Source organism: Mizuhopecten yessoensis, unplaced genomic scaffold, assembly GCF_002113885.1.
Source record: "Mizuhopecten yessoensis strain PY_sf001 unplaced genomic scaffold, ASM211388v2 scaffold10479, whole genome shotgun sequence".
Taxonomy (NCBI): domain Eukaryota; kingdom Metazoa; phylum Mollusca; class Bivalvia; order Pectinida; family Pectinidae; genus Mizuhopecten; species Mizuhopecten yessoensis.
Window position 1 is genome coordinate 1,342,505 of NW_018408567.1, and position 21,441 is coordinate 1,363,945.

Here is a 21,441-nt window from a genome sequence, read left to right on the forward strand (position 1 = left end):
TTTGTCCTTTCAGCCATAATTTATTTGTCAAGTGTTTTAAAGAACTAGCCCATCTTCTGTGCAATTTCCTTTGCCTTGGCCTTCTCCAGCTTGGAAATGCGGGCCTGAGACTTGCTTCCCATCTGTCCTCCACCCCAGTGACGACGGATCTGCAACAAAAACACACCTTTAAACATCTCGTTAAATATAATACAGATTGTGATAAAATAGCCAACATACTATATTCTACCAATCAGATTCTATCCCAGAAAGTTCCACAGACGACACCAAAAGACAACCTTGGCTATTTGAATAGTTGGAAGATTCACGTCCTGGTTGGTATCATCAATTAAGTTTCACCTACTTATGACAAGATCATAACTTAAATTAGCCACCTTTAAAATGCAGATCAAAAAGTTTCAGACAAATGCCTCGATTGGCATCACCAAGCAACTGGTGACCCTAGCCAAATGGCCAAAAACTGACCACAAGGTTTGGTCACTCAGAACATCAGCCTCGTCATCAGTGTCATCATCAACTTTTTTTTATCTTGTTTGCACAATATGTTGGACTAATATCCATATACCCAACCTTAAACTGTTTCTTCACACAGAATCATAGAATGATTAAAAGATATTTATTAATTTTACTGCTTCAATCATATGATTTAATGTAGAAAACTTGATTCTTAACCCTAGCAGCCTATTTCATACCTATCCAAGGACAATATGATACTTTAGAGTTAAATCCCAATTGCTGATTATGAAGTGGTTAATTAACAATAAAAATAATGGTGAGATTTTGAACAACACAAAACCATTGCTCCAAAAGTTTCAGACAAATGCCTCAATTAGCATCACCAAGCAACTGATGACCCTAGCCAAATGGCCAAAAACTGACCACAAGGTTTGGTCACTCAGAACATCAGCCTCGTCATCAGTGTCATCATGAACATTTCTTTTATTGTGTTTGCAAAATATGATTGACCAATATCTATATCACTTTTTTCTTTAAGAGGACTGTTATTGTGTTTTGAAAAGTTGGAAATTCATATAGGAGTGCAACTGTACATGTGAAAACCTTTAACATGAAGAATGCAGATAGTGGTTTGATTTCAGAAGCCTAATTTGTGATGCAGATTTTTTAAATCAACTTGCTTTCTAAAAACATGGTTATATAATAATTTACTGATGGAGTGTGTTTCAAGCAACATTGGAATCTAGCGTGATTTTTCAGTGTTGAAAAGTTTCAGACAAATGCCTCGATTGGCATCACCAAGCAACTGGTGACCCTAGCCAAATGGCCAAAAACTGACCACAAGGTTTGGTCACTCAGAACATCAGCCTCGTCATCAGTGTCATCATGAACATTTTTTTTATTGTGTTTGCAAAATATGATTTACCAATATCTATATCACTTTTTTTCTCTAGAGGACTGTTATTGTGTTTTGAATAGTTGGTTATTTATGCAAATGTGAAACTGTACATGTGAAAACCTTTATGATGAAAGCAAATAGTGGTTTGAATTTAGAAGCCTAATTTGTGTGATTTTTTAAATCAACAAGCTTCCTAAAAATATTGTGATATATTAATTTACTGATGGAGCATGTTTCAAGCAACATTATAACATAGCGTGATTTTTTTTAGTGTTTTAAAAGTTTCAGACAAATGCCTCGATTGGCATCACCAAGCAACTGGTGACCCTAGCCAATGGCCAAAAACTGACCACAAGGTTTGGTCACTCAGAACGTCAGCCTCGTCATCAGTGTCATCATCAACATATTTTACAATGAAATATCCAACAATAAAGTGATTGTTCTTACTTGTCTTAATCAAGTTTGATTCTTGTGATTCGTATAACAGGTAAACGGTTAAGCAACAAGAATTCCACAGGAGTGGATGTGTCACCTGCTCAGCGCTTTTAGTGAGAAAAGGGTTTTGGCTCGAGTTATCACGTAAACAAGCAAAAATTAACAGCAAAAACAAACAGTGACGCTATGTCTAGTCCGATATGCCAAAAAGGTGGAAAGTTGAAACCAGACAAAAAACTCGTAATATATGTTGAACATTATTGCTTTTAGCATTACCGTACAAAATTTGAAAGGAATTAATAAGAAAATAAAAAAGTTCTTGCATTTACTACACAATGCCCTTATTTGGCAATAAAAGGGACTAAACTCCTCCAAAAATGCATGTAAACTTCTGAAATGCATACTCATCCAACTCTATTGGTATGCAATATGTGTACCAAGTTTGAGTTCAATCAACCCAGGAGAACTCAAGTTGTCGCACCAAAACCTTGTTTTGGATGACGCAACTGCCGCTTGGAAAAATAACCAACCCTAAAATAATATTAACCGTTTCCTCGCACAGAATTTTTGAATGACTGATACATATATTGTTTAATTTAACAATACAATTTTGACATGTTTTTAATAACACAAAACCCTTGCTCCAAAAGTTTCAGACAAATGCCTCGATTGGCATCACCAAGCAACTGGTGACCCTAGCCAAATGGCCAAAAACTGACCACAAGGTTTGGTCACTCAGAACATCAGCCTCGTCATCTGTGTCATCATCAACTCTGGGAAATTTGGCATATAGTATCAGTTAACTACCTTTTCATTAATTAACAAGGATTTTGTAGATTATTCTGTGAGCAGGAGACACATCCACTCCTGTGGAGTTCTTGTTGCTTAACCGTTTATAAGTTAGAGGAATCATAATAACCAAACTTGATTAAGACAAGTAAGAACAATAATTAAGTAATATTCAACCAAAACATTACTACATTCTAAGAAACTAAGACACAGCCACAAAGAAAAATTGAGCAAACTATTTTGATGGAAGCTTGATGGTCTTATAGAATACCTCTTCGTGTCTTTCATTGAAGTTGGTCTTGACGGCCTCCACCAATTTATTGAGAGATGACTTGTCCTCACTGAAACAAAACCACCAAATAAAACATCAAACGAGTTGTGACAGACACAAGCTACATATAAGCATGCCAATTGAAGTCATAATAAATAAAACAAGAGGCCCATGGGCCTTAACGGTCACCCGAGTCCTACAGTATTAATTTTTTGTTGTCGAAATATGAAGTGGAGATAATAATGTCAATCATCCCTACCAAAATTTGAGAAAAAAAAGTTAAGTATAACTTTAAGTTTAGTTTGCCAGGGCCATGAGTTGATCATTCCTACCAAGTTTCAGTTAGATTGGCCCAGTAGAACTTGACTTTAAGTTTGAAATAGTTTTTTAAAATGGCTGACCCTAGTGGCCATATTGGATTTCTGATCAACCCGAAAAATAACAACACTTGGTCAGGGAGACGTCGGTAACATTCCCATGAAGTATCAATGAAATCCCTTTGACAGTATTTCAGCTTAAGTTGAAAATGTAAAATGTTAACAGACGCAATGGATAGCAATAGGTCAATTGAGCTTGTTTAATGATGCTGTCTATCAATTCTACATGGACCACAAGTTGGTGAGGGGGAAATTACATATGAGATTTTTTACTTAAAAGGTTTCAGACAAATGCCTCAATTGGCATCACCAAGCAACTGGTGACCCTAGCCAAATGGCCAAAAACTGACCACAAGGTTTGGTCACTCAGAACATCAGCCTCGTCATCAGTGTCATCATCAACTTTTTTTTATCTTGTTTGTAAAATATGTTTGACCAATATCCATATACCCAACCTTAAACTGTTTCTACACACAGAATCATAGAATTATTATTATTATTTTTATTAATTTTACTGCTTCAATCATATGATTTAATGTAGAAAACTTGTTTCTTAACCCTAGCAGCCTAATTCAAACCTATGTAAGGACAATATATGATACTTTAGAGTTAAATCCCAATTGCTGATTATGAAGTGGTTAATTAACAATAAAAAGAATAGTGAGATTTTGAACAACACAAAACCATTACACCAAAAGTTTCAGACAAATGCCTCGATTGGCATCACCAAGCAACTGGTGACCCTAGCCAAATGGCCAAAAACTGACCACAAGGTTTGGTCACTCAGAACATCAGCCTCGTCATCAGTGTCATCATCAACTTATCAACTTATTTATTGAAATTGAATATGGTAGTTCATGTTTAGTGAATACTTACAGCTAGATGACATTTAATAGAAATTGTTCAGTTATTGACTTGCACACATGCCTAGATTGATAACTTTTACATTTATTCTATGGTAGAAGAAATCTTAAATGGCAAAATCATTCAAGAAATGAAATTTCAAATTTTAAGGCTTTAAAGTATCTGGAGTTGGGCAAGAATTTGACACACGATTTTTGTTTTGAATTGTTCAGACTTAATTAAATTTTAAGGTGCAAGTTCAGTTCAGACACAGCCAAGATTATAATCATATGCACCCATAAGACGAAATTCCCAACAAAATATTAAAAAGTTTCTTTTTGTTTACCTCTTTCATGACCCGTCCCCCAATGTTACCTGTATTTTCAACATTGATGACTGTTGACGAGAAAATTGCCCCATTTTAAAACTTTTTATGACAACTATTGACCATATCCATATGGCTGAAAATTGACTGCAAGGTTTGGTCACTCAGGCCTTTAGCTTCATCTGATATCGATTTCAACTACCTTATTGCAATTTTTTGGATCTGAATGAAATATTTGTTTTATGATTCAGTTTGACAGCATTTCAGAACACATTTTACAGAGATCAAGCAACATTTTCTTGAAATTTTCCCCCCATTAACTATCTATCTATCTATACACATAAACTCCTGCATTGCAACACATTTTGGTTGTACTTTGATGGCCCCATAAGATATATCTTGCATCATTCACAGGACAGTGAAAGCACTAGCCTGATCAAAAGCTGAGTCCAAAGTGATTAAAAACAGGATTCACGTGACCAATGATAAGATATCATAATTATTATCCTGCAAGTTTTTAAAATCTACTAATTCAAATTGGGAACAATAGTGAGGTCAGAGATTCAGAAAATATGACACCCCCCCCCCCCCCCCCCCCCAGAAGAGGATACTTACGGGTTGACATTTGTTAGTGCTAGACATGTGGCAGTTTTCCTGTTGACAACACGTCCCAGACGTGCTTTTCCCTTCACAATACAATAAGGTACACCCATCTTCCTGCACAGTGCTGGCAGGAATAACACAATCTGTAACAAAACAAAGATACTCGTTACCGTGAGTTCAGATAATTTACTCAGGTTGGTCAACATTCATATTTTTGAGATTTTACCAGTTAATATCTATGTGGCTTATAACGTTATTGCCAAGGTATTCCATGGGGCTCAGATTTAAAAAGCTCAATTAAAACTTCACAAGTTAATCAGAATCCGGTAAAAATCATCATAGCTTCCCATGTACAAATGCATATTACCAATAAATAGAATAGAGTCGTACAAATTTCAACCAATATAAAGAATTCATGAGAGAACCTTATTTTTTGTGTAAATGCACGAAATTAATCAAACAGGAATTATGAAATACATTGATACAACCACAAAGTGATCTTTCCACACCACAGAGATGTTGACACATAGCAATCAACCGAGATAATCGACACTATAAGTACCAGAATAAAAAAAGAGCCAAACAAAACTAAATGGCCTAATGTGAATTGTACTTTTTCCAATTGATTCATATCACAATATTAAACTAAAGAGTTGTATATATGCCATTATTTGCTCAGGTTTAAAAAGCTCGTTTTGCATCTTCATAAACTTTTCAGGTGAAGAAATTCGTAACTCATCACTGCAAACATGGCACTGAATCAAACTATAATCAAAATACCTACAATAGCAGGAAAATCAACTACGAATGGCAGTGATTTATTTTGGACCCACGAGGTCCAGAAGAAATGTGCACTAAGAATACACAAAGCTAACAATACCTGAACGACACATAAAGAAACCTATCCGAAAGCAAGAACTACTCCAAGAATTACATTAGCCATTGTCATTCCCTGTCAAATCACAACCGAGTATTTACACAGATCTGTAATTATATTTTACTTGTAGTCGAGGTGATTTAGACCCAAAAAAACCTCAGAACTACTACATGATCCTAAACCATCTTTGTATAAAGTACAGTAGACACTAACAAAAACCTAGATAATGACCAGTGACTATGACCTTGTGTTATATGTAGTTTGTAATACTTTCATTTTTCCATTTATTCAAAATATGCCATTATTTGCTCAGGTTTAAAAAGCTCGTTTTATATCTTCATGATTTTCTCAGGTGAAGAAATTCATAACTCATCACTGCAAACTTGGCACTGAATCTTACTAGAACTATAATCAAAATACCTACAATAGACAGGAAAATCATCTACGAATGGAAGTGATTTATTTTGGACCCATGAGGTCCAGTAGAAATTTGCACTAAGAATACACATAGCTAAAAATACCTGAACGACACATAAAGAAACCTATCCGAAAGTAAGAACTACTCCGAGAATTACATTAGCCATTGTCATTCCCTGTCAAATCACAACCAAGTATTTACACAGATCTGTAATTATATTTTACTTGTAGTCAAGGTGATTTTGACCCAAAAAACTCTGAACTCAGTCATAAAGTACAGTAGACCACTAACAAAAATCTAGATGATGACCAGTGAATATGACCTTGTGTTATATGTAGTTTGCAATACTTTCATTTTTCCATTGCTCCAAAATATGCCATTATTTGCTCAGGTTTAAAAAGCTCGTTTTTATATCTTCATGATTTTCTCAGGTGAAGAAATTCATAAATCATCACTGCAAATTTGACAATTTTAATATCTTTGACCCTGATGAATGAAGGTCAATGTCACTTATTTTGACAACTTTGACAGTCTTCCAGTCAACTAATATTGCCCTAGGACTTCTGGAGGTCATCAGAGACCTTAACCAATTGCATTCAATAGTTGAAGTTCAGTTGTGGCTATCGTATCATCCAACACAATTTTGTTTTTTAAGTAATCTACATCTAAAGACCAATATAAAAAGTCAAGGGGTCAACAAAATCAATTCTAGTGTACCAAATATTCCTATTTACATACTTCTAATGGGTCCACATCGTGGGCGATAATAACCAGCTGTGCCTTCTTCTGTTCCACTAAACAGGTGATGCTGTTAACTCCTGACCTCACCACTGGGGGGCGCTTTGTTGGCACATCCTCACCACCACTGGCACGCTGTTCGGCACGAACTTTCAGTCTTGCCTTCCTTGCCTGTTTGGATTCAGGCTTGTATTTGTCCATCAGACGGAAAACTTGTGTTGCTGAAGAGAGAAAAACAATGCATGAGAAATCTGTTCTTTTAAATCCAAATTTAAGTTTATGCATTTACAAATTAACATATTGTGCATTTGCTCAGACTTAAAAAGCTCGTTTGTGATCTTCATTACTTGGTCAGGTGAAGAAATTCAAACATCACTGCAAACCACAACAAAAATGTCTTGTCATATTTATATCTACCTTGGGATGGAAAATCAATATCTGGCAACATATTATATAATGAGAAAACTTGCCCAGGGCCTACAAATAATTCTCATTTATTCCCTGCAGAAAAATTGTATCAAAGAGGGAAAGCAAAATTTTCTGAATTACCAATCATTAACATGGATGCCATTGGATTGCATGGTAGGCTATATTCAATATTACAGCTTGCAAAATTTTCAACCTATTTGTTCTATATTCAATATAGAATAATACATTTAATTAGCCTGATTAGGCCGTAATGCTCAGATTTAAAAAGCTCATTTCTGACTTCACAGTTTGTTCAGAATCCGGTAAATTAATCATCACAGCATTTTCAGTAACCAATGGAGACGTTTGAAATATTGCAGGATAATTTTTCTTTTATATATCTAATTTTATAAAAAGCTTTGGCAACCACCACAAGAACAGTTTGGGAAATTATATTAAAATCTTTGCTCAGATATCAATTATTTATAATTTTGTTATTATAGAAAATTACAAAACAATATAAATGGATGTCAAAGACTGCTTTCAGTTTTATCACTGAATTTTAGACTTTGGTGTATATTTGATGCTTTTTCAAGATTCTATAACTCCAAACTTCCTTGACAATATAAATATGGGGGAGGTGTGCGTGTGTAAAAATTTAATTCACATTTGGGGGTTTTCGGGAACATGGACTTTTATAATTACCTGTCAAACAAGCTGTTTTATCTTTATTAAGTAAATAAATAACAATTGACTCGTGAACCAAATAAAAATATGTTGCGATTCAGATTGATTTTCATTGGGTAGCATGGTATTTTCTCAAGTAAACAGGAGAAAGCATGTGTAGAACCAGTTATAAATTCTATGTTGCTCAGATTTAAAATGTCTTCACAGTTGATTCAGAATCCGGTAAATTCATCATCATAGCATACACAGCAAAGGTTCTACATGTAATTAGTGTAGTAGCCAAATTTCAAAGATATTTCAATTATTTTGATCTGTAAAAATATGATTGTCAATGGGAAATTCCGACTAACTATTTGCTCAGAGAAATATTGCAGGATAATTTTTCTTTTATATATCTAATTTTATAAAAAGCTTTAGCAACCATCACAAGAACAGTTTGGGATTTTATATTAAAATCTTTGCTCAGAGATCAATTATTTATAGTTTTGTTGTTATAGAAAACTACAAAACAATATAAATGGATGTCAAAGACTGCTTTCAGTTTTATCTCTGAATTTTAGACTTTGGTGTATATTTGATGCATTTTCAAGATTCTATAACTCCAAACTTTCTTGACTATATAAATATGGGGGAGGTGTGCGTGTGTAAAAATTTAATTCACATTTGGGGGTTTTCGGGAACATGGACTTTTAAAATTACCTGTCAAACAAGCTGTTTTATCTTTATTAAGTAAATAAATAACAATTGACTCGTGAACCAAATAAAAATATGTTGCGATTCAGATTGATTTTCATTGGGTAGCATGGTATTTTCTCAAGTAAACAGGAGAGAGAAAGCACGTGTAAAACCAGTTATAAATTCTATGTTGCTCTGATTTAAAAAGGCTTCACAGTTGATTCAGAATCCGGTAAATTCATCATCATAGCATACACAGAAAATGATCTACATGTAATTTGTGTAGTAGACAAAATTCAAAGATATTTCAATTAGTTTGATCTGTAAAAATATGATTGTAAACGGGAAATTCCGAGTAACTATTTGCTCAGAGATCTAGGTGGTAGATTTGCTACAGCATTGACTTCTCAGACAGCAATCTTTTCCTCATCACAGCTAGTTTTTTGTTGCCCATTTTTTTTAAATCTATTTTTTGTTACAATTTTCCTATTATAAACAAGACCACCCATCTTTTACAGTTAAATATTCACACATTAGTCAATTTAGAGCTTGATATTCTCAAGGAGTAGTTTGCCCGTTTACAATTGATCAAAACTATGCCTTATTCATGATCTGCCAAACCTACATTTATTACAAATTTTACAAAAGATTTAAACAGATCTATTATCAAGTTAACACCGACATCCGTCAAAATGATTATTTGACACAACATCAAGACACAATTTTCAAAATCATCAAATAAATTAATGTTATAATTTTTGCTCAGAGATCTAGGTGGTAGATTTGCTACAGCATTGACTTCTCAGACAGCAATCTTTTCCTCATCACAGCAATTACTTGACATAATAGTGGAACTTACATTTTATAAATTAGTTGAATTACATATGAAAAATAAAAAGTTTTTTTGTTGCCTTTTTTTTTTTTAAATCTATTGTTTGTTACAATTTTTCTATTATAAACAAGACCACACATCTTTTACAGTTAAATATTCACAAGGAGTAGTTTGCCCGTTTACAATTTATCAAAACTATGCCTTATTCATGATCTGCCAAACCCCCATTTATTACAAATTAACACTGACATCCGTCAAAATGAATATTTGACACAACATCAAGACACAATTTTCAAAGTCATCAAATAAATTGATGTTATAATTTTTGCTCAGAGATCTAGGTGGTAGATTTGCTACAGCATTGACTTCTCAGACAGCAATCTTTTCCTCATCACAGCCAAAATTACAACGAAAGTAACTTCAAATATCTCGAGCACTTTCTGAATTAATCTCATACACAAGAATATTGATCAAGCTCTACGTTTAGTTAAATTGCTACAAAATTTTGGAAATATGCAAAAATGCATCGATTTTTAGAAGCATATTTCAAAAGCTTATCGTGATGAAAATTCCACTTGATTCAACGCACCGGTCTTTCCATCTAGAGTCTGTTTGAACTGGTTAATTGGAGGAGGAACCTTCAGACGTTGTAGAAGTACAGCCTTTTGCCTCTGGAGGCGAATATACTTGGGCCACTTGACAAAACGGCTAAGGTCTCTCTTGGGCTGAATATCCTGACCTGTTCAAATAAGAAAGAAACAAGAAATGTGTTTTAAGGCACTTGCTTTCAAAATTTGAAAACTAACATAGGAAACATGGGAAAAAAAATCTCCAAAAGAGAACCAGTGTCATGCAAGTATACTAATTTTTGCGTTGTTTTTAATTCATAAATCTGCATCATCAACAGGGCAGGCGATGAAATAATCTTTTATTTACTTTACAAGATTAAATATTTTTTTTGCATTTTGATACAGGAAAAACTTTTTGTACAATGTTAAGAATTGCTTTGCAAGAACTCCCAATGTCAGTGACTTATCTAGATAATTACCAATTCCAAAGTTTCTTGGTCGTTTCTCAATGAGGGGGTTGACGACTTTCTTCTGTTCGACAGCCCTTTTGGCCATCAAAGGGGCCGCAGCCACCTTCTTCTTCCCCTTTTTTTTCATTGGCTGAAATAAAAAAAAAAATCAATGTTAAGCATGAACAGATCGGTTGTTTGTAAACAAAACTGTTTATGCTACTTGTTCTTTACGTTTTATAAATTGAAACAAATAAATGTCGAAAAACAGGGCAATATTTTCTTTGAAATGCCAACATAATATGTCAACATATTAAATAGTGGTCAGATAATGTAAAGTATGGGATGAAAGTATACACTGTACCTACTTACAATAAGATAAGTTTCACGATACAACAACCAAAGCTCAATACTGTTGGTACAAAACAATAATTTTGGTTCAAAGGAAATATTTTATACACCCTGGCATTTGTTAGCATGTCAGTCTCAGAACAAGAACAGCAATTTGGATGATGAGGCTGCATATACTGATTTACTCCCAATTTTCCTGATTGTGACAATCAAATTTTCAAAGTTTGGATTTAGAAAAAGCATATCGTGTTTACATAAATTAAATGTTCAACAAGCACATACAAAAGAAGTTTTTCCTCTTTTGAAGTGAAGCAGACAACAACATTTGCTGTTATTTTCTGGTTAATACAAAAATCGTCAAAAAATTGGCAAAATCATATCTGATAGAAAAAAAGGCCTACCAGCAGCCTCTTATATTATAGGAGTAACACTGATAACATTCAAACATTCATTTGCGATGCAGCGTTACTGCCCTGCCAGTGCTGAGGAAACTGAACCAACCTAAACAGAGCAATACAGATTTGAAACCCGCTGTTAACTGCCTCACTTTTTTTTTGACAACACAACACAGACCTTGCCCAGAAACCTGCATTTAGCTTGAAAACAATGCCAAACCTTACCAGATGCCTGTGGACTTGGGGTAATCAAAAAGACCGACAAATAATAACTAAGGCTGGAATAACATTGACTGCTAAGGCTAAGTGATGTAGAATTCGATTGGGGGTTATTTCCATTAAGTTTGGGGGTGGTAGGGGGTGTTGGTTTTTTTTNCTATCAGTGAATGCCACAATAGAGTAGATTTCTTTTCACACTAAGATCTTGCAAGTTAAAATCATATTTGTTTCACAGTGAACCCTTCCAAAGACTAAGCGTGCTGTCGACGCTTTACAAAAAAAATGAAGTTAAATTTACAGAACAATTGTTCTGCCGACGCTTTACAAAACACGATAATTACTCTCGTCTCAAATGCAGCTTTTATTAAATCGTTCCACATAACCTGTTAGCAGTGACAATATTCAGAATTAATTTAAAGTGCGCCTAAATGATCGAATAAGACCACATGTTGACAGTAAACACAGCTATATTAAACGTCGACAACGTAACATGTTCCCACATTAAAAAGCTTAATCTTGCTTTAAATATCAATAGGACGTTTAAATATAAGTGTCAAAAGATAAATGTATATTTGGTGCTTATTTAATGTGATATTTGAGTATCAACTCATACGGATGTCTGCGATATATCTACGATAACAGATACACTCATGTCTAACAACTAACCATGATGGCTGACCCCGGAAAAAGGGAGATTCTCGTCCCCACTTCCCGGAAATAGAATTGTTTCGTTCTCAGGAAAACGCTTTGTAATGAGTTCTTGCTTTACAAACATTGCATTGACGGCGATTGGAGCTCCCGGCGACTTCCCAAAATCCTGAAACAAAGGTAGAATTTGATGTCTATATTCCTAGGTTGACATTTAGTTCTGACACACGAATAATCTCAATCTAAAAGAAATATAACATGAAGATACCCAATTTCACAATTCGATAATTTAAGCCTCAAAATTTATCAACAGCTCGTAAAACCTTTCGTTTTTGTTTCACGTCACCTATTTTGACGGATCAGTTAAGTGTTTACGAAATCTCCGTCATGTCAGTTCTGCGTGGCAAGTCACAACATTTAAGAGTGTAAACAGTAGTTTTTGTTGTGAACATAGTTGCAAGGCCTGACGGGGATTCGAAAGAAATGAACAATAGACATTATGGTGACATAATAGTATATATGTTGTGTTATTAGCGTTATCCTAGAAGGAGCTGTCTCTGAACAGGTACCAGTACTCTCTGGTGTACCTCAAGGGACAGTTCTTGGACCTCTGCTGTTCCTAGCCTACATAAACGACATGCCAGATTCAGCAAAATCATCAGAGACCAAACTATTTGCGGACGACAGCCTCCTCTATAGAACCATAAGCAACCAAGCAGAAAGTGATCTACTGCAGAAAGATCTAACATCATTAGAGGACTGGGAAAATAAATGGCAAATGAGCTTCAATGCGAAAAAATGCATTGTAATCCGAATACAATCCAAGAACCGTCCTGTAATACCAACCAACTACCAACTGCATGGACACACACTAGACACCATTGAAGCTAGCAAATACCTAGGAGTAACAATCAGCGATAACCTAACCTGGGACAGACATATTGACAATATAGTGGGTAAAGGCAACAAAACACTAGGTTTCATAAGACGAAACCTAAAAGATTGCACTAAAACGGTTAAAGCAGCAGCATATACAACAATAGTAAGACCTTCAGTTGAATATGCATCCACGGTATGGGATCCAACAAAACAGACCAAAATAAAGGCAATCGAACAAGTGCAGAAAAGAGCAGCCAGACTTGTAAACAACAACTATACAGACCGCACACCTGGCTGTGTAACAAACATGGTAAAATCATTAAAATGGGAAAGCCTTGAAGACCGCAGAAAACAAAATAGGCTATCCATGCTGTTTAAAATACAACATGATCTAATAGACATAGATCGGCAACAATATCTGACGCGAAATGATAGCCGGACCAGAGGTAAAAACCGTTTCTACCAAGAAAGGGCTACAACAGACGCCTTCGGCCAATCATTCTTCCCAAGGACCATCAGGGACTGGAACCAACTACCAACATCAGCGACATCAGCCAACACAGTTGAAGGATTCAGAGCTTCCCTGAAGGCATGCTCTGCTAAAATCTAGACAGTAACATCCTGTACATAATTTTAATTGTATACATATATAGAGAACGTTTTAATGTAAATAGTCAAGAGAATACTTTCTGTGTTGTCCGACACTGCGCAAAGTTCTCGCGGAACCAAATACATTCATTTATTGAATTCGGTTCCTTACCTGGAAGAAGAAGAAGAAGATATATGTCAAAATGTCTGGTGTTAGGGCAAGAGGAAACTGTATTTTTCCATCTTCTGTTACAGATTGGATGTTTCGGTACATTTTAGTAAAACTGAAAAATGCTGAAATTCTTGAATTTAACAACAGCAAAATAAAGGTTACAAAATGTAAAATAAATCCATAGTTAAAAGGTTAGTCCTTGTGCCGAAAATCTTTAGAAATATCAAAACCATTTTTGGGAAGTGCTGAAATAAGTAAGTACCTAAACATCTAAGTACTGAAAAGACAGAGTACAGAATGGTCTGTTAAACTGTATCCCCTCGAATCCAGGACCGTTCAAACAATACTGCCAACTAGATGGCTGCTTTAACAAATTGAGCTGCCTGGTTACTAGCGATCGACCAAGTCCTGTTCCGCTACATATTCCTTATCTTTGCTTACGAAGGCATCACTATTTATAACAGGTTGGGAACTCTCTCTCGACTTTTTGAGATGGTCCCGACATGTCGAGATATACATGGTTTCCAGACATATAATATCTGTAAATAGTATCCCTGAAAACAAAGTACAAAAAGTGCCCAGTAAATGTGCTATTTCCACTGACATAGGCTTGGCATTCAGCCATCAATTACAATTTCATTTATTGTTGTATAACTTCTATATAGAGACAAATATGCAAGGTATACTAATCAACTTAATTCCTCTGCTTTTTTTAAAACCCCTGCTTTAGCTTCATCTCACGGTGTGTGCATCTGTCCATTCGTGCTGAATTTGGTTCTCGGAGCAAATCCCAGCCACTCATTCAGGAATGGGCATCAAACTTTGTATATAGTTACATCACGGGAAAGCAATGTGTTGCATCCTAAAATAAGGTCACTGTGACCTCTAGTTGACCTTTGATCTTGACTTCAAGTACTAAGTAGTGTAATAAAAAAATAAAGATTTCCAAAGCGTATATCAGCCTCTTTTTTGGGAATGGGCATCAAACTTTGTAGAAAGGAACACAACAAGAAGTTGGTCATTTGCATAAGGCATTATGTTGCATCCTAAAACAAGGACACAGTGACCTCTAATTTTCCTTTTATAATGACCTCAGATACAAATGGTTTTCAGAGCATATCTCAGCCACCAATTCATGAATTGGCATCAACTTTCGTGTGTAGATATACACACCACGGTAAGGCAGTGTGTTGCATTCTAAAATAAGGTCTCTGTGACCTCTATTTTATGTTTGGCCTTGACCTCAATTACTGAAATTCAATGTAATACAAGTCTCTTGCCCATATTTTATCTACCGTTTGATATATGGACTTTGGACTAAATGTGATCATACCTTAATTACAGGTAATATTTTGCATTAAAAATGGTTCACTGTAAACTTAATATGGCCCCAATTTTAAATTGATTACACAAACTTTTTTAAAGGTACATTATAATCACACTGTCATGTAATGAAATGAGGTCCATGAGGTCAAGGTGCATTTATTTGACCTTGACCTCAAGTACCCAACCCTATTTCATTAGGAACAAATGTGCAGTGGCAGGGGTATCCGTGAAGCCCATGCTTCAATTCAATCTAGCTCATGACCTTCCATTCCATTTCCAAAGTTTCAGTAATATAATTTGCTGTTCTCGTGTAATTTTTGCATTATTTTGATTCATTTCTCATACCCCAGCATATATAGTTATGGCCCTATATAGAGAACAAATAGAGAAGCCTTCATCTTAAATCACTAATAATTAGTAAGTTGAATCGTGATACTACATGACCCATTCTGAGACTGCTCTACCATTGTTTATACTAAGGTCACATTTGTACTGATGTACTAATGACATTTTTTGTTTGTAGGTTGCCATATGCATGATAATGATCGTTTCCTGATATTTTCCCACCACTAATCTGCGCCATGGCTAGCCAGCGTGCCCTTCCTCAGAGCAAGGAGGCCCTCCTCAAGTTGTACAATAAGAAACTCAAAGATGACATCAAGTCGATGTTGGATAACTTTACAGAGACCATCAAGCTAGCAAGAGTGAGTTCATATACTTATAGAAAATCTTTTTATTAAATGTAATTTGATGCTGTTTTAAATGTTTTAAGAAAACAAAAATATATTGGTTAGAATGAACTTCTAGTTAGATGGAACTGCTGATCAGTGGGAAAAATAAACATCTGTTTCTTTCTCAGGGAGAAGAAGAATCCCAGGTGTCCAAGACAACACAGATAGAACAAGACCAGTACGAAATGCAGGTCCGCGGCTCCAACATTGTAAGTGACCAAGAGTATAAACATACCACATCGGCCCATGTACATACATAGAGGATGGTGTAAAATATAAACATATATCAGTCTACCATTTATAGAGTATGGGGGTCCCAACATGCCTTATGGTAGGCAACATAGAATCTATTAATATATAATTCTTTTGAGTAGCAGATCCTCAAAATTCTCATTAGCACCACTTTATTTCGATGTTATACAATATAAGGTTAAAACAAGTGCTGTATGAGGCATTTTCTCAGAAGATAGTTAGGTACTGTATAAGTTTACAGTGGGAAAATACATTTTTTTTTTGTATTTCTTACTGATTCTGATCCAGTGGTGAGCTAAGTCTTAAAATTATATATTAGAAATAAGTACAGTATGTAACTGCTAGGAGGTAATCGTACAATGTTGTATTACTTTTTATCACATACCTGTTGAATCTTGTTTTAGTAATACAAGCAATTTTCAGACCATGAAATACAACGTTCTGTATTGCACATGTGAAATACGGAATGTTGTATTTACCTACTAGCCGGAACTACTTTTTATGGAAATCCCCTTGTCATGGCGAACTGAAAAGTTCCTGGTACCGGTACATGTATTTGCAAAAAAAAATCTATGATTATAAAATCTTTGTATCGATCTCTAACAAATACGGAAGGTATGTGATAAAAACTAGACCACACACTTGTGTTTTTCTATTGTTTACAAGTTTATTGTGCGGACGAATATATTCACAAGTACGTCCACACAATAAATGAGTGCCTTCTGATTCGTTAGAAAAACACAAGTGTCTGGTCTTGCATATGTATACGTTACAATGTGTTTTAAGTAAAGTTAGGTTTTCCTAAACAAAATGAAGGATAAAGTATGTTTTAAGGGTAAATCTTGTAGTGCACACTGGACTAAAACTCAGTGGTGTTGAGATGTGTTTGGCACATCCCAGTCCGTACCAAGTTTGATCAAACCAGCATTAATTATTAAGGTAGACTTGCTAGTATACTGCTTATAAGGTTTGATCAGGCTTCCTACATATACCAAAAAAATAAAATAACGGATTCTAATTTTCTTTCCCAGAAACAGTTGAAGGAAAACCAGACATGGCACCCTCTTACCAGCAAAACACTCTTCAGAGTTTTTAAATGTTTTTATTTTTATTACATTGAATGTACCATATTGCTATATGATTACCATAAAATAGGTCTGTATGATTGTATACTGAATTTTGATAATGTCAACTTTTTTATTTTTGCTGTTGACAGGTGAGAGCTGGAGAATCTCTGATGAAGCTGGTGTCAGATCTGAAGCAGTTTCTCATTCTCAATGACTTTCCCTCCGTGAACGACTCCATCACAAAGAACACTAAACTATACAAAGATCTACAGGGTGAATGCGACGCCAAACTGTTATCACTCCGTGACGATATGGCTGTCGACTTGTTTGAACTGGAGGACGAGTATTACTCTTCAAGTTACAAGTGACCTTACATTGTCTACATGTAAGGGAAACTTCATTGTCATGGAATGACAAGGCTGTTTAATAGTTTGCGATCGAGATGTGTATCATTTACTACGTTTCAACAAGAGACAAAATTGCTACAGTGCTAACAGTCACATAATGATATGACTTGTTGATAGTTTGGTCTTGAGATGTGTACCATTAAACACAGCGAGACAAAAGTCCTATAGCTTTATCAGCCTATTTCAATGTCACAGAATGATACAGCTGTTGAATAAATTGCACTTGAGAGAAGTATCAACTACTTCATTTTAACACAGTGAGACAAAATAGGTATAACTTTATCAGAGATGACATTGCTATTCCTCCATGTCCAACTCTTAGGAATCTGCACAGGGGTACAGACACATGTGTTTGAACTGCTGAGGTTTATTCTTAATAACTGTGTTTAAACTCATTACTCGAATTCAAATTAACATAAATTTATACGATAAGTGAATAAACAGATTAATTTTTAATGCATTGTTTTTTGGTATGAAATGTTCATCATTTACTTTTCACAACTGAAAACTCTAATATGACTGTGATTAGATGCAGCAAGCATCACCCGAAATTAAAATATTTCTGGATTTTCATAATACATTAGATGACAGTTGATGAATTATGTGTCGGTCATAAAGAACTTTTTACTTTTAGTAATTAATATATCATTGAAACTTTTATGAGGAGTTGCAAAACCATTTAACAGTTTCATTCTATTATGAAAATGAGCAAATTTTTACCAGACAATGCAACTTGTGAAGTCTGTAACAAACTTCAACTTATGTTAGCCCTTTCACCCCTAGGTAACTTAAGTAGACTCTTCTATACATTGATCTGGAGGAGTCCATCATGGTCTACAGTGTTGAAAGGGTTAGTTAGGAAATAAAAACCACAAACAAAAGAGATTGTCTTCAAATCATTATTGTCAAGATAAGGACACTATATGCATTTCATATTAACATAATTTATAAATAAGAATTCAACAATCATATCTAAACTGAACATACAAAATAATTTACCGAACTGTATGTATATTAGGAAGATTTTCAACTTCAGTATCACACTCGGATAAGAAAAAAAACCCACATTGGTAAAGAAATATTTAACATGGTGGAAAGTTTACCAAGCACTATTATTTCTATTTTCTTAAATAAATAAATTCTGTACACATCATTTACAAAAAGAAATAAAAACTTTCATAATTTTCCAAACAAGTCCTACATAAAATTCCAGGAAAATAAATGTCTAGACATTATATGATTGTATATTGGATGGAATCACAGTTAACATGCAGGGATGTACAATTCCTGTAGCCCAATACCGTGGGGCTAGTACATTTTATGTCAAAACTTAAGAATTTTTTTAACAAACACTATAGAGTATAAGTGAGAGAAGTAGAAGTTTTCAAAATCTTCCTTCAGGCTAGTACTTCAGGCCTTCAGGCTAGTACTTCAGGCTAGTACTTCAGGCTAGTACCCTGAATATGAAATTGTACACCCCTGACTGGTAATTAATAATAACTGGACGGAATCCCATAGTAACCATTTCTATTCAGTAAAATCCATGTGTGGCAATAACGCCTAAATTAACACCCATGAACCCAGAAATATTCAGATCTCTCTGAACACCATATATAGCATAATAATTTACCAAAAAAGTAATACCTTATTTGGTAACAACACTGGTAAAAAAAAGAATATATTTCATTGCTATCAAGACTTGAGATGAGACAAAAAATACCTTAAAAGTCGCTTTCAATATCTACAAGGACATTAACTCAAAGATTATCATCTGGAATGTCTCGCATATAGTGAAGGTAATGACAAGTAATCTATAAATAGAAGGGCAGGAGATCATTATGCTATCGAATAATCATACTTTTCATTTGATATATGTTAAATTTTTAACTGTCAAATGAACTTAAGTAAATAGATAACTTAAGTAAATAGATAAAATTTTACAAGGCAAACAATGGATCTAGTATCAAACCCAATAAAGCACATTTTCATAAAAACAGTACCTGTATTTAGTCCAAAAAGTTGCTATAAAATTAAACCAAATTTGAGAACATTTAATTTACAACCTAACCCTAAAGTTATCTTTAAAGTCAAACAACTTCATATACAGTAGATACATACCTATACATGGTGGTTTTATCACAGAACTGTGGATGTATATTGCACAGACAGTTAAAAAATCGTATCACAGTCAAACATTCCTATACTTTATCCATATAATGTTGAAAATAAACTGATTATTTACCAATAAAACAACAAAGTCAAAGGTCAATTAGTCCACTACACATCCCTGATTAAACTTATAAAATTGAGTACATTTTCAAGTCACGTATATGGTTTTGGCTTTCTGAATTTAGTGAGTGGCTTAAATTTTAACAGTTAAAACTATTTAAGCAAAAAAAAAAAAGATTATTAAAGTGCAAGGAAAATATTTTTACTATATAGGAGCTGATACCACATATAATATAATAAAACCACATCAAATGTGTCCCAGGAATTACAATTTGTATATATCGGTGAACTATTGGTGTTTCTGAAACAGAACAAGATAGTATTTCCAACAGATCGTTGCTCTTACAAATATTGACTTTTTAACTTCCAGCACAAGGCTATAATTGCAAATATTCACTCCATGTGATTTTACGCTGTCGAGTCTTCCAGTAGCCGAAAAACTTGATGTTGCCGCCATCTATGATCTGTACAAGACAGTGTGTACAGTCATTTATAATTCAAAGGAAACACTCTTTCCTCCTCGGTTTCAACAAGTCCGTACATAAAATACATCCATAACTTTTAGTTCCTCCATCAGGATGACACACTAATGAGTACAGATGTTTCTATTTTTAGATTTATGTTTTGAGGGCCTTTTGCTGGGCGGCTGCTTGTGCCTTTTGCTGGATGGTTGCTTGTAAACGGGACAGTGCTTTCTCACAGGGCGCCATGATGTCCTGACAACGAAAAACGCATATAAACAGGCTTTAACACATATATTTGTTTGTTACATATAGTTATACATTAAATTAATAACACATAATATCACATGGCCAACAAAATGTGAAAATATGGTTTATCCTACATTTCACACAATAATATGGTACTAAAAACATTTCATTTTTACATAAAAAAAAATGCAACATAATTGTCAGTTATTAGAGTAAAACACTTCCACTGAACCACTGGGAATCTATAAAAAGCTCACTATAAACAAAATTCATTGATCTAATGTTTGATATTTATTTTGAAATAGTTTTTGTACAATAAGTCTGACCTTTGTTTACCAAAAATTTGCGAAAAATGTTTTAATGAAGGCAAATGTGGAATAAGTTGTAGAGAATAACAACTTCAATCCAACAATAACACCATACGTCAAATTTCAGAATTTATAAATATAATGCAAAACTGCAAAAGTTCCTTAAAATACCTTTTACTAGTAAAGTAATGCTTCAATTTTCGGATAATTCGTTATTATTTTTTCAAAAACACTACTATAAACATGAAATATTGCTTTTATAAATGTAAAAAATTTAACCTGAAACAAATAAGTAGAACAGAAAAATCAAATATATAAGAAGTGTTAAGTATGAAATGTAAATGTTGATAAAAAGTATGTGTTAGAATTTTCGCATGCAAACGTAATTCAAGCAAGCAGTTAGGATAGTTCTATCTTACCACATTTTCTTTGAACCGTTTGAAAATTTCTGAGAGTACTTTGGGTCCAACGTTCAAATGTCTCAATTCAGCCCTCACATCATCTGTTAT

At 34.4% G+C, this 21,441-nt stretch overlaps 3 protein-coding genes across 6 annotated transcripts in view; 1 reads left to right on the plus strand and 2 right to left on the minus strand.

Annotated features, from left to right (window-relative positions):
- LOC110460793 (60S ribosomal protein L7a-like) lies at nucleotides 1-12,377 on the minus strand. The gene is made up of 7 exons (XM_021513947.1): nucleotides 12,282-12,377; nucleotides 10,681-10,801; nucleotides 10,222-10,371; nucleotides 7,031-7,251; nucleotides 5,010-5,140; nucleotides 2,850-2,919; nucleotides 1-149 (listed from the first exon to the last, which is right to left on the minus strand). Exons 1-7 carry the CDS (start codon nucleotides 12,282-12,284, stop codon nucleotides 45-47), a joined length of 801 nt encoding a protein of 266 aa, XP_021369622.1. The 5' UTR covers nucleotides 12,285-12,377; the 3' UTR covers nucleotides 1-44.
- LOC110460794 (mediator of RNA polymerase II transcription subunit 22-like) lies at nucleotides 12,359-20,616 on the plus strand. 2 transcript variants are annotated; one of them, XM_021513949.1, is made up of 5 exons: nucleotides 12,359-12,443; nucleotides 15,752-15,932; nucleotides 16,088-16,168; nucleotides 17,428-17,663; nucleotides 20,530-20,616. In XM_021513949.1, exons 2-4 carry the CDS (start codon nucleotides 15,810-15,812, stop codon nucleotides 17,644-17,646), a joined length of 423 nt encoding a protein of 140 aa, XP_021369624.1. In that variant the 5' UTR covers nucleotides 12,359-12,443; nucleotides 15,752-15,809; the 3' UTR covers nucleotides 17,647-17,663; nucleotides 20,530-20,616. The 2 variants fall into 2 exon arrangements, with proteins under 2 accessions (XP_021369624.1, XP_021369623.1); XM_021513948.1 differs by lacking the exon at nucleotides 20,530-20,616 and having other exon boundaries at nucleotides 17,428-18,141.
- LOC110460792 (serine/threonine kinase-like domain-containing protein STKLD1) overlaps nucleotides 18,510-21,441 on the minus strand; it is a 22,478-nt gene continuing 19,546 nt past the window's right edge. For 2 of the 3 annotated variants that reach the window (XM_021513946.1, XM_021513944.1), the window contains 2 exons: nucleotides 21,352-21,434; nucleotides 18,510-20,630 (listed from right to left, as the gene is read on the minus strand). In XM_021513946.1, the coding sequence (XP_021369621.1) occupies nucleotides 20,532-20,630; nucleotides 21,352-21,434 (182 nt within the window). In that variant the 3' untranslated portion in view covers nucleotides 18,510-20,531. The remainder of the gene's footprint in view (nucleotides 20,631-21,351; nucleotides 21,435-21,441) is intronic. The other variant, XM_021513945.1, reaches the window with a different exon arrangement.

Bases quoted from the DNA above. Each gene is read 5' to 3' on its own strand.
- LOC110460793 (XM_021513947.1), bottom strand. The intron at 5,141-7,030 runs GTATGTAAATAG...GTTTTGTTACAG, and splicing joins ACGATGTGGACCCATTAGAA to ATTGTGTTATTCCTGCCAGC. The intron at 2,920-5,009 runs GTAAGTATCCTC...GTTTTGTTTCAG, and splicing joins GCACTAACAAATGTCAACCC to TGAGGACAAGTCATCTCTCA.
- LOC110460794 (XM_021513949.1), top strand. From the start codon at position 15,810: ATGGCTAGCCAGCGTGCCCTTCCTCAGAGCAAGGAGGCCCTCCTCAAG. The intron at 15,933-16,087 runs GTGAGTTCATAT...TTTCTTTCTCAG, and splicing joins AGACCATCAAGCTAGCAAGA to GGAGAAGAAGAATCCCAGGT. The intron at 16,169-17,427 runs GTAAGTGACCAA...TGCTGTTGACAG, and splicing joins AGGTCCGCGGCTCCAACATT to GTGAGAGCTGGAGAATCTCT.